The 13,070-nt window shown below is 41.6% G+C and overlaps 2 protein-coding genes across 10 annotated transcripts in view; one reads left to right on the plus strand and one right to left on the minus strand.

Annotated features, from left to right (window-relative positions):
- CTTNBP2NL (CTTNBP2 N-terminal like) overlaps nucleotides 1–11,324 on the plus strand; it is a 66,574-nt gene extending 55,250 nt beyond the window's left edge. For both annotated transcript variants that reach the window (XM_067727262.1, XM_067727263.1), the window contains exons 3-5: nucleotides 2,158–2,388; nucleotides 5,974–6,081; nucleotides 7,173–11,324. In XM_067727262.1, the coding sequence (XP_067583363.1) occupies nucleotides 2,158–2,388; nucleotides 5,974–6,081; nucleotides 7,173–8,654 (1,821 nt within the window). In that variant the 3' untranslated portion in view covers nucleotides 8,655–11,324. The remainder of the gene's footprint in view (nucleotides 1–2,157; nucleotides 2,389–5,973; nucleotides 6,082–7,172) is intronic.
- ST7L (suppression of tumorigenicity 7 like) overlaps nucleotides 1–13,070 on the minus strand; it is a 150,839-nt gene that overhangs the window by 4,835 nt on the left and 132,934 nt on the right. The gene's annotated exons all lie outside the window — the stretch shown is intronic.

The following is a 13,070-nucleotide window of genomic DNA, read 5'->3' on the forward strand; positions in this document are numbered from 1 at the left end:
TTTTTGCCCTACTAAACCAATTTTAGTACCAATAATTGTTTCTTTTCCATAGCTAATCATACAGAAACAGTAATCATGAATAAAAGATGTGACAGAAGAGTGGAATTTCAACTTCTTAAAGAGTTTTTTTTTTTTTCTCTTGCTTTGTCTGTGTTTTTCTAAACGAGGATTTGCCTTAGGACATTAATAGCTACAAATAGATACTTTCAGTGAATCCTGGGTTATCAGTCTCATGTTTTTATACCTGAACTTAAAGAAACAGATGTTCTTAATGAAAAGAAAACATTGATGAGTTCCATGTTCTTTGACATTAATGCTCTTAAATATGTAACTAAAAATTAGCTTTTTTGTCTATTCTTGCCATGATTCTTAAAAACACTAATAAAAATAGCCAATTTTGGAATTGGTCTTGTCTTCCTCTATCCTAAATAGACAAGATTAATTTGAAATTTTACTGAAAATTTCCTTTTAATTTGGACCTAAAAAAAAATAGGATTCTGTCTTTCAAATCCCTCCCCCCTTCAATCCACATGCTCACATGTGCACACCCACACACACACACACGCACACTTGTAATAAGGTTAGGGGATGGTAATCAGTAACTTAAAGGAACAAATGAATTTCACTCTTCAAATGTTTAGTATACAAATGTTATCCAAATACTCCAATAATGTCATCACTTAAGACAGTTGTAGTCCAGCCAGAAGTAAGACCACCAGGGCTTCTAACTCTGCTTTGAACATCTGCCAACTGATACCAACACAAATTTGTAACACAAGGCTAATTCCTGAGTCTTGAACTTGGACAGTCTCTTAATGAGGAAGGAGGCATCAAATTTTCAGCACTGAAACATGTCAGAGAAACCCCATGTTTGCTTTATTTTCTTGAGGGTTTTTGTTTTTTAAGCATGGTCACTGAATTGTGTATTTTTCTTTTCAAATGGGTTCCCATTTGTGGGTGGTGGTATCTCCTGATGAAATAATTTTTAAAACTTGAGAAATAACAGTAATTTTCATAACTAGATTTCATTTGAAAGCTTAAATTATATAGTACTTTGCTATGATTTTTGAGAAAGTTTCCACAACCCTCTATTAACACTTCATTTTTTTTTTTTGTAAAATGTCTCAGGAAACAATTAAATGTCTGTTTAGTAGAGTAATTGTTAATTTCACTCTGTTCACCTGCACGTAATATATGATGCTTATATGAAATAGTACTTCAAGTCTTTCCTAGAAGACGTAAGAGGGAAGCCTAAGAATCTCCTTTCACTCCCTTCCTGATCATTCGACCTGACTTGGCGCCCAGGCCCAAAGCCGCAGGCCAGACTCCAAGCACCAGCCCACATTCCCTGCTCAAGTTCCCTTTCATCCCCGAAGCTCACCAAGCCCTGAAGGGGACAGAAAGGAGGATGGAAGACAGCTGAACAGAGGTTAGAAGAGGGGGGTGGAATTTGGCAGCAGGTAGAAGGACTTTGTCTGCACCTCTAGTGGTGAGTGCCTCCACCCTCTTGCCCGGCCAAAAATTGAGTGAAGTTCTATGTGGACAAATCACAAACAGTCCTCGATTATAATGTAAAAATGTCTTTAGCATCCTTTACTTATCTACAGCCAGCTGGTTAGGTCTCTAAACATATAAACTCTTAAAGGTATTATGCTTACCGTATTTTAGAAATGTAAATGCCATAACACAGAAAAGATGAGATATACCTGTTGGTAATAGAAGCATTCATAAGCTGAGGCAGTAAGTGTGGTGGTTAAGGTCACAGACTCTAGAGCCAGGCTGCCTGGGTTTAAATCCCAATTCTGACAGCTTGCTAGATGAGTAACCTGAAACAAGTCACTTGACCTCTCCGTAGTAATTTTCTCATCTGCAAAATGGAGATGATAGCACTACCTTATAGGGTTGTAAAATTTAAATAACCTGAACCTAAACACTTAGATCAATGTCTAACTGGTACTTAGCTTTACATAAGTATTTGTTCCCATTAATATGCTATGCCCCTTTTCTGATGTTATGTCTATACTTAGATGACCCTGTCTGATTTGTAGTCAAAAGGTTACTTCATACTCACACCACTGCCTTTGATGTCTAACTACTAGCAGATCCCCTCCTCAGCAGTATTTGAAAGCAAAATGCTTATTTTCCTTTCTTTCCCAGGCCCAACACAGAGATACTTTCATTGAAGAACGCTATGGAAAATATAACATCAGTGATCCTTTAATGGCACTCCAGAGAGACTTTGAAACACTGAAGGAGAAGAACGATGGCGAGAAGCAGCCAGTCTGCACAAACCCGCTCTCGATTCTTAAGGTGGTGATGAAGCAGTGCAAGAACATGCAGGAGCGCATGCTGTCGCAGCTGGCTGCCGCAGAGAGCAGGCACCGCAAGGTGGGTTCACCGCTGACGTGCACCTGCAGACTCCTGAAATGCCTGACACTTTCCCGTCAGCTGCCCGCTCTCACAGTAACTTAACTGGGAGGTCTCACAGGTGTAAAAAAGCCCCTGAGCTTACCTAAGAGCCAGGAGATAGAAAACGCAGGTTATTCCAAATGTTAAATTTAGGCAGTGTGCCAGACGCATTATTTCAGATGGCATTTCTTCTTGATATGACACTCCAAAACACTTGGTATGTTTTTTCAACTCTTGGTCATCCAAACTTTGGCAACAAACTGGGGCTTGACCAAGCCTTGTAGCTGAACGGAGTGTTCCCTATTTGCTTACTTAAGTGATAAATAGAAAGATTAACAGGTATTTGGGGAATGCTATATCAGAGAGAGAGAGAGAGAAAGAATTAGAGAATTTACCTGACCATAAACATACAAGCCAATAGACTATTTCATTTATTTCTAGTTTTGAGTTTCACTGCATTTTACTTCTCATGAAACCATAAACAGTCCCTAGGGTTGTTTACCTTAAAGCTGTTCTACCCTGTTAGGAAAGAGAGTGTGTGTGTGTGTGTGTGTGTGTGTGTGTGTGTGTGTGTGTGTGTGTGTGTGTGTGTGTGTGTGTGTGTGTGTGTGTGTGTGTGTGTGTGTGTGTTAGGAAGGCAAACCTGTGCTTTCCTCTACCTCATCTCCTTGGAATTCTTCTAGTGCTTGTGATTTCATTCCCCGACTTATCATTTATGGCTCAGATTTGGCCTGGAAAAAATGCTTGGCTAGAGTCTGCATTTTTAAGAACTATTGGTTTAGATTTATATCAACAAGGGGGGACATCAGTGCATTTAGTAGGAAGCATTTTATTCTGAAAAAATTGGGTTAGCAGCTGCAGTTTGATGGACCTTCGTTTACTTTTATGGTTACCTGCTTTAGAGAGCAATCTGCTTAAAATGCATCTGACAAAGTGCTTAAGGGCTTAGGTCTTGCCCATGATTTTTCTTTCCCTTCACAGAGTCCAAACAAAAGGCCAAAGTGGGAGTTCTTAACCACGAATGGGTCTCAGATATTCCATGATCCCCCAGAAAATATACAGAGTGCCAAAAGTTTATGCATTTTGTAGAAAATGAATTTTTTCCCCATATCCTTACTTGAATTCTCAGAGTTCCCCAAGACCCAGAAAAGTTTAACCTCTGGACTAGACTGAAGTAATCTGAAGACATTTATGCCCCAATTTAAAAGGTGTCAGTGAGACTGAGGTAGTTGCCTAAATTTGGGGGCTTTTACTTAATATTATGAGAAAATCTTCACAACATCCTTGTTTGATGGGCAGGCCTGTTTTCTATTTCATACATGAAGTAACTGAGTTGTACTGAAGGGCTGGCTGGCTGTCATGCCCATTGAAGGTGTAGTGTTGGGATAGTTTATGGTTCTAGGTGATTGGGGAGAGGAAGAGTTAAAAAATTCAGAATTCCCTAACACTGTATTTCAGTGTAAGATACTATTAAATATTTTAAAACAGCTGCCTATCTGATCTTAAGTGTTTTATCAAAGTAGAACACTGACTTTGTTAGACATCAAACTAGAAGCTTATAATTAGGGTGCATATAGTCCCAGTTTGCCTGAGAGAATTCCAGTTTAAGCCTGTTGCCTTGGCATAGTTGTTAACAATACCCGCTTTGGCTCTCAGACATGTTAGTGGTTTGAACAGTCAATTATATGGTTACTCTGCTTATTACGAAAAATAGGGTTCCCTAGTCCACCCCTTCCCATTCTCTCTCCTCCTCAGTATTAGAGACAACCTCTTTTTTCTTTTAACTGTTTATTTTGGCAGCTAACTTCCATATTTCTATTCATATTTTAGACACATATTTACTTTCTTTTATTATAGATGTGGATTTCATTATCTTACACGGTGTCTACCTCCCTTCTCTCCACCCCTGCCATCTTCCCAAAACAAACATAATACCCTTTCCTCACCCTCATTCTCTGTCATATCTGTTATTACTAGATCTGGAGCCTGTCACATTCTGTTTCTTTAGAGGATAAACATCTGGTGTATTCCCGGGCAGTAGATGCCTGGCTGAGCATTCTGTGTACAGGAATCAGATTGCGGGGACGAATAACTCTTCTGAAAATATGAACTTGGAGCCAGTGCCCTTGTCTTCCCTCCTACACCTCACCTCCCCGGTGCAGTATCTACCACCTGCAGCTTCCATATGTCCTTGGGGTCCTGCAGCGCACAGCAGCTTCCTCCCCCGTACCAAAGTAGTTACCACTCCTCCAGACACTTGCTTTCTTCAGAATGGCAGTAAAATTTCTCGTCTGCCAAAGTCTCTCTTTTTGACTTTGTGGGGTTTTATTCTTTTCATCCCATTTCTATCATTTTAGACGGCTCTCCGGAGGGAGAGGAGATGATCTACCACCTTTAGCCAAAAGCTGTTCTTTCTATTAAGTTGCCAAAGTTTTCTCTTTTTTTAACCAGTAGGAAATACACCAAAATGTTTTCATTTTTGTATTTAAAAAGGAGTCCCAGAAAGTTTTCTCTCTCCTTTAATAACAGTTGTTAGTGAGGAGAAACAATAGGAAATGGCCATTGGGATGACAGTGCTCTGGCCTAGGGAGGTCTAGGCCAAGGCACCTCTGAAGCATGAGCAGAAGCTACGAAGAAATCCATAGCCATTGGAATATTATGCAGTTGTAGGCAGGATTATGTGGGGAAATGTCCCTTTAAATTTGTATTCTTAAAATTGGGCTTAATCCCTTGACACAAGGATAAGTGGAATGGGGTAGGCAGCTTAATTTAAAAGCCTTGTGGGGCTTCCCTGGTGGCGCGGTGGTTGAGAGTCCGCCTGCCGATGCAGGGGACACGGGTTTGTGCCCCGGTCCAGGAGGATCCCACATGCCGCGGAGCGGCTGGGCCCGTGAGCCATGGACGCTGAGCCTACGCGTCCGGAGCCTGTGCTCTGCGATGGGAGAGGCCACAACAGTGAGAGGCCCGCGTACCGCAAAAAAAGAAAAAAGCCTTGTGAAAAATCTCCACTTAAGATCTCAATAATTGAGCCTTTTCCTATGCAGGATAAAGTCAAGAGAGTCTTTTCTCCTCTTATCTACTGTACACGAAATGCATACATTAATTAAGCAAGGCACAGTTAGGGTGTCACCTATTTGAAATGTTTAATTTTAGGCTTCACTCTCTGGTACCTCCAGTGATTGGAACATCAAGGGAGAGCCTCAGCTTTCAGCTTTCCGTGGTCCTGCCTTGTTTCATCACCTACATCTGTCCCCTAGTCCCACCAAACTTGTATTAATTCTCTGAAACCTTCTCAGCCCCTACAGCTAATGAGTTGCTCTCTTCTATTTACATGCCACTTCGTGTTACCTCGGATAAGTATGTACTGTATTGTTTCCTAGCACATAGCTTACATATCTTTCACCCTTCTAGACAGTGTGCTCCTTGATGGCCCTGACTGGGATTTACTTATTTATTTATCTATGGAATGATCTTGGGTGCTTAGAAAGACACTTAGTATTTAATTGTATTCTAAGTGTGGCTCCTTGATATTTGAAAATGATTTTTTTTTTTAATTCCTTAAAGGTAATCCTAGACCTTGAGGAAGAAAGGCAAAGGCATGCACAGGACACAGCTGAAGGAGATGATGTCACCTACATGCTGGAGAAGGAGAGAGAGCGGCTGACTCAACAGGTAATTAAGGTGGAGGGGCTCAGAGCAGCATTTGCCTAGAGTAGCATTTCTTGAAGATTATTCTGCAGGGTGTAAATTGGTGTTGCTCAAAAAAAGGGGGCTTTGTGGTCAAATAAGTCTGGGAATTACTGGATTAAAGTTAAAGAGGTTTCTAACTCCAATTTGTTAGACCCTTTAGTATGCAGAAGCACGCTGTGAGTCTTCAAGAACAAGATAGGGTATTCTGTGTTTAGCAAATTTATGTTTTCGTAAAATCTTTTAACATAGATCATTCACTATGGGACTGTCATTCCATAGAACACACTTTGGGGAACACTAACTTTGAACTCTCCAACTTTTTTTGACTTAGGACTCCTAGTAAGAAATACATTTTACATCACAACCCAGTATATATACACATATATACATATGCCTGAAACAAAAATCTCATGAAATTATACATAACCCTTACTGCTTATAATACACATTGATATTTTCACTTCTATTTCCTTTTCTTTTATTTCTGATCACGGCTTACTAAATGGTTTTGCCGTCCATGAATGAGTCTCAGAGTTTGAAAAACACTGACTAAAAGGGTTCCTTCGACCCTTTCCCTCTCACTCTGTGCCTTAAATAGGGTTGGGATGATGATTAAAGCAGATGGCATTTGTATAAGAAGAACGATTCAAATGCAACTATTTAATGTTTGTTTGTTTTTAAGACCAGAGAGAATTATTATGGAAGCTTTAGAAGTTTTCAGCAGCATTCAGCACAACATCTGGTTGATATGCCTTTCTGCTGTTTCGATTGGCTCTGATCCCCTGAACTTTCCATAACATAAAACACAATGATGATTCAGATTCCCACTAATAACCCTGAGACAATAAGAACTAGAAGTGCCTCCTAAATCATCAAAGAAAGATTAAGTCGTAGTGTGTACATTTTTATGTTAGGTGTTCTGATACTTAAATATTTGATGTAAGCACATGGCATACATGGTAATCCCATGTGCCAGAAAACAGCTAGCTTGATGCACTCTACTTGATAACACTTTTTCAGTATCTCTTTGTTTCCTTACTCTAATCAAGATGTGGGGTGGCATTCTTTTGTAGTTGGAATTTGAAAAGTCCCAAGTGAAAAAGTTTGAAAAAGAGCAGAAGAAGCTCTCCAGTCAGCTGGAAGAGGAACGCTCCCGCCACAAGCAGCTCTCCTCCATGCTGGTGCGCGAGTGCAAGAAGGCCACCAACAAGGCCGCCGAGGAGGGCCAGAAGGCGGGAGAGCTGAGCCTGAAACTAGAGAAGGAGAAGAGCCGGGTGAGCAAGCTGGAGGAAGAGCTGGCTGCTGAGAGGAAGCGGGGCTTGCAGACGGAGGCCCAGGTGGAGAAGCAGTTGTCTGAGTTTGACATTGAAAGGGAACAACTGAGAGCAAAGCTGAACCGAGAAGAGAACCGGACCAGAACTCTGAAAGAAGAGATGGAGAGTTTGAAGAAGATAGTGAAGGACCTAGAGGCTTTGCACCAGCAAAGTAGCCCCAGCGCGCAAGTGAAGAAACCAGTAACCCTGTCTAAAGGCACAGCAACTGAGCCACCTGTGCTAGTGTCCGTATTTTGCCAAACGGAGAGTTTTCAGGCAGAAAGAACCCATGGGAGCAGCACGGCCAAGGTAACAGCCACAGGGCTGCCTGGTCCCACCACTCCTGCTTACTCTTATGCAAAAACCAATGGACATTTTGACCCAGACATGCAAACTACCAAGGAGCTGATAACAGGCAGCAGTGTAGAAAACCAAGCGCCTCCACGAGAGAAGCCTGTGGGATTGGCCCAAGAGAAAGCAGTAGAGAATGGTGGGTGTCCTGTGGGAATAGAGACTCCAGTCCCAGCGTCTGGTCACCTCCCTTCCAGTGGGAGCTCACTGTCTCCCAGCAGCACTGCCTCTTCCTCTCTCACATCCTCTCCTTGCTCTTCACCAGTACTAACTAAGCGCTTATTGGGGTCATCAGCTAGCAGCCCTGGCTACCAGTCATCCTACCAAGTAGGGATCAACCAGCGGTTCCATGCAGCTCGGCACAAATTTCAGTCCCAAGCAGATCAGGACCAACAAGCTAGTGGTCTACAGAGCCCTCCATCCAGGGATCTATCCCCAACCCTCATAGACAACTCTGCCGCCAAGCAGCTGGCCCGAAACACAGTCACCCAGGTGCTCTCCAGATTCACTAGCCAGCAAGGACCAATCAAGCCCGTGTCTCCCAACAGCTCTCCCTTTGGCACAGACTATCGAAATCTGGCCAACACTGCCAGCCCAAGAGGTGACACCAGCCATTCACCTACTCCAGGGAAAGTGTCTAGTCCTCTGAGCCCCCTGTCTCCAGGGATCAAGTCCCCTACCGTCCCCAGAGCTGAGAGAGGAAACCCTCCACCCATCCCACCCAAGAAACCTGGCCTCACTCCTTCTCCATCTGCTGCCACTCCACTGACCAAACCTCATCCCCAGGCATCCTCTTTGACCACCACAGAAGACCTTGCCAGCAGCTGCTCTTCTAATGCTGTCGTAGCCAATGGCAAGGACGTTGAGATACTTTTGCCTACCAGTAGCTAGTCCCTAGGAGGGAGTCTCCACATTTGACGTTCCATCAGATTTCATCCAAGAGCTCAGAGTCAAACCATTGAGTCAGATCATGTTATTTATTTTGATAGTAGCTGAAACTATCTGTATAATACATTTAGTGTATTTCACCTTTTTGTATTTTTTAGGTAGAAACTAAGTAGTTTGGATTTTTATGATTCACATCTTTGTGCTAAAGCTAGAAGGGCACCTCAAAGATGTCTAAGCTTTGCAGTCACCATCGTGTTATGATGGAGAAAGCTAATTGAGTACCAGATGGTGATTTCCTGTCTATCTGGAGACTAGAATCACTCAACACTTATTATGAATTATGTGGAAGTGGCTCATGCAGACTTTTTATTCCAGATGAACATGTTATAAAAGTGCCTGAAATTAGACTGCCATATGAATGTGATTCTGCAGCAGTAACACAAAATGGATCATTTAACTGCAAAAAATGAGATCCTCTGTGAATTCTGAATGTTAAAAACCAACACTGCTTTTAATCGTCTTTTACTTTTTTAATACAAGCTTTGTGTTCAGAAACAAGGCTGCATAAGTAGAATGGGAATCCTAAAGGTGGGTGTGAACTCGCCACAAAGCTGAGCTTTATAGAGCCCTTGAGCAAGCCTCCTGAACATTAAGCAGTTGGGGTGCTGATTTTCTTGTACTTTTGAAAAATTACATCGCTCCCAGTTTCCTGCATAAGTTTTTGAATACAGTGAAATCACATATCCTTCAAAAATATCTTCAGGCATCTACTGTTGCGTAAGGAACTTCTGATTCCGATTGCTATTACTTGAATAGGAAATGGTTACTCATTCTGTATAAAAGTTTTGCAACAGAATGAGATCTTTATTCTGTAATGAAAAAGCAATAACTTAAAGTTCACTGTCTTTGTAATATTATAAGTCAGAATTATACAGGTTTTAGCAAACTGTTAACACTTTTCTCCAAGCTGCCAGCACTCTGTGTCTATCTGTGGAACCAAATTAACTTTTGCCTAAATGGAAGTATACATGCATCTGTATAGATAAACACCCCTTTTACGTGTTTAACATACACACACTTAAACACATAAATAATAGTGTGATTGTATCTTTGGAGTTTGCAATATAGCATAAAGGACGAGTAGAAATGCATGTTAAGATTACCTACCAAAACAACTAGTTATAGCTGGGACCCAGTCAATCACAGGAGGACTCTTGTCCACCAGGAGGGGAAAATTTCAAATGAAATCAGGTCTTCAGCATCAAAAGAAGACAAGGCCAAACCAACCCAGTGTCACAAAACTCAACTGGTCATACAAATGAGTGAAACAGGTCGGTCACTCAAGTGATGTGTGACAGCTGGGAGCAGTGGGAGCTGTAGCAAACTGAAGTGCCCAAGCCCCGTTACAAAGGGCATCCCCTGTTCAGTTTCAGCTGCTTGTTGCCATGCAAGAATGCTAGACCCGGGTTACCAGCTCCTAAAATTTTTATGAAATCCAAATTTTCATGAGAAACATTCTCATTTTTAAATATCAAGAACTGATCCAGAAATATTTAAATACTGCTAGTTAAACACTTCTGCAGCTGGATTTAGCCTGCAAGCTGCCAAGCTGCAGCCTCTTTCATTCTAGAAACTTCGGTCATTTCCATCACAGCAAGTTTGTGAGGACAGAAGCCTCCAGACTTTCCAACCTGTTGGCTAGCACAGCCAACAAACTCCGCAGAGTATAATGACTCTTCTTCTCTTCCAAACAAGACTGTCTGCAACCCAGCTCAGACATGGTGGGTACATGATTTTGTGTCCACAAGGATGAAGAGGCCTTGGTGTCCTCACATACATTTTTCTAGCCAACATCTATCCAGCAGCCACTGACCTGCTATAATTTAAATCTATTTCCTCTTAATCCAACATGAGTTGATGGGGGAAAAGCAAGTGATGGAAATCAAGATAAATGACTATGGAGTATATTGGTGTCTGCACAGCTTATGGTTTGACTAAAGACAATACATCAAAAAGTTCAAATACTATTAATGCCTCAGCGTGTCTACCAAATGACAAAGGGGTTATCTTAAACTTCCCAGAGCAATCATGCATTAAGTTTTATTCCCGTGCATAGTCACACGAACTGGATGATAAAATAGCTGAACTTTCTAAGCAGAAGAGGGGGCTATAATCCCAGAGTGTTATTACCTCTTGCTTTAAATGGTAATCTTACAAATTGCATTGTGCTCTTCTTTTGTTTTGGCATAGATATAGAGAGAGAGAGATACAATAAGGAAGTTTATTTCTTAGGAAGTGCACTGAATAATGTATTTCTTTTACAGTGTAATATGGGGGTGGGGAAATGCAAAAGAAATGTGTATTTTTGCTAGTTGCCTATCTTCTGAGATAAATAAGCACAATACTGCAATGGATCCAATAATCCAGTTAGGTATTATAGATTAGTATTTAAGTTTGCTGTAGATTGTGTGTGTGCTAAGTAAAAGTTCTGTGATTCACAATTTTGGTCTTAACCCGTGTTGCAAAAGCTATGTTACTGGTCAACAGATTATAATGCTGTGCAATGCATAGCACAAGCATTAACTAGTCCTTAACATGTGTAAAGCCAAATGTACCGTGCAGAAGTCTTCACCTGTTTTTATAGCAGACTTCATTAAAACAAGTTAAATCCTACTGTCTGGGCAAAAAATAGTCTTGTTTGTACGAAATGAAGAATGTTGCACAACAGGGCCGATTTTGTTGGGGAAGGAGCAGATTGGTGAAGAGGGAGCACTCACTCCTGGCTTTAAAAAAACAAACGAAGTCAGTGACCCATCCAGGTTAGACCCCAAAAGGAGCTGGGACATCGGTTTTCCTTAGAATCTTAGAGCTGGGAGAAGTCTTCACAATAATCCAGTCTGTAATTTTTAAACCATCTGGGGATTCTGGACCTTTTGAGAATCTAAAAACAGCTAGACTCTGTCCCCAGAAAAATGTATATGCTTATGTGCAAAATTTGGTTGATGGCTTCACGGTGTCCAGAGACCCTGACGCCATTCATGAATCATGTGCTCTAAGAACGCCTGATCTTGTCCAGCCCTCTCATTTTACAAATGACTAATGCATCTCTTGTCTCCTAGTCCAGTGCTGTTGCTGCTACACTGTTAGCAAATGCTAGTGTAGCCAGACAGAAGCACTTGAAAATCCTTTGATGTACAAAAGATGTTCAAACAGTGTGGATGTTTACATATCTAAGTTCCCAGCATTTAAGCCAATTAATGATCATTTCAACAAACACAGGGTATATCCATTTTTTCATAACAGCCTCACTTCAGCAATGCTGCCTTGTCAATTTGTGTGTGTGTGTGTGTGATTTATAAAGAGCGCTTCTGATGCTTAGCCCTTGAAACAGAACTTCAAATGTCTTTTGAGAAATGCTGCTTCAAAGTAGTTTGTGTTTTCATAATGCATCAGAGGTAGGCAATGAGCATTGTTTGTTCCACAGGAGTAACTTTAATTTAATTGATATAAAACTAGTTGAGAAAACTTGAGAGCCTGTCCACCCATCTGCTCACATATCAATGGCCAGTTCATTGGTGCAAGTAAAGGAGGAGAAAGGAGACTGGGGTAGTGATTCTTAAACTTTATTGTGCTTAAGGGAATCCTGCTAAAAATAAGGATTCCTGGGGATTGGGCCTAGGGGCCAGGTGATGCAGGTGGTCTGAGGATCACATTTCGAGAAATAGTGCCTCATAGCCCATACCTGTTCTTTCACAAGAACTTACTTGCCTCTAACCTAAGGAGATGTCTTGAGCTCTAGAATCTGTTTTGCTAGAATGTCAATGATACTCGGAGTCAAGAGTGCCTACTTGGATTCCAAGCACCATGTTAATGATTCCACACACATATTCCCTTACTAATTTGCACAAGGGTGCTGTGAGGTGTTATATCATCCCCAGTGTGCATGTGAGGTAGTTGAAGACCAGATTTGTAGTAGAGACCTTAGTAAGTGACAGGGCCTGAATTGAAAACCCAGTACTTTGCTCTTTCCACTACCTGCTTCCCAAATGAGAATGTCCAGAGTCACTCATGACGCCAGTTCCAGGCCCTTCCCCCTGGAGATTCTGATGAGTAGACCAAGGTGGAGCTCAAGGTAAGTGCCTGGGCTGCTTCTTAGCATGAGGCAGGTTTAAACCTTGCAGGACATCATGCTACTCCACCACCACCCTAACCTAGAGACCTTTATCAGGTCAAGTAAATGGAACAAAAACAGAACATCTTAATTCCCCTCAAGCAACTCATGTTTCTTAGATATTTAAGATGAGACAGAAACCAAAGTGGCTACCGTAGAAAACCTCAAGGTACTCACGCTCTGGTTGGGGGGTGCACAACAACACAAAGTTACCAGAGACAACTGAATAATTCAAGTGGGGTTTAAAT

The sequence above is a fragment of the Pseudorca crassidens genome, chromosome 2 (assembly GCF_039906515.1).
Source record: "Pseudorca crassidens isolate mPseCra1 chromosome 2, mPseCra1.hap1, whole genome shotgun sequence".
Lineage (NCBI taxonomy): Eukaryota > Metazoa > Chordata > Mammalia > Artiodactyla > Delphinidae > Pseudorca > Pseudorca crassidens.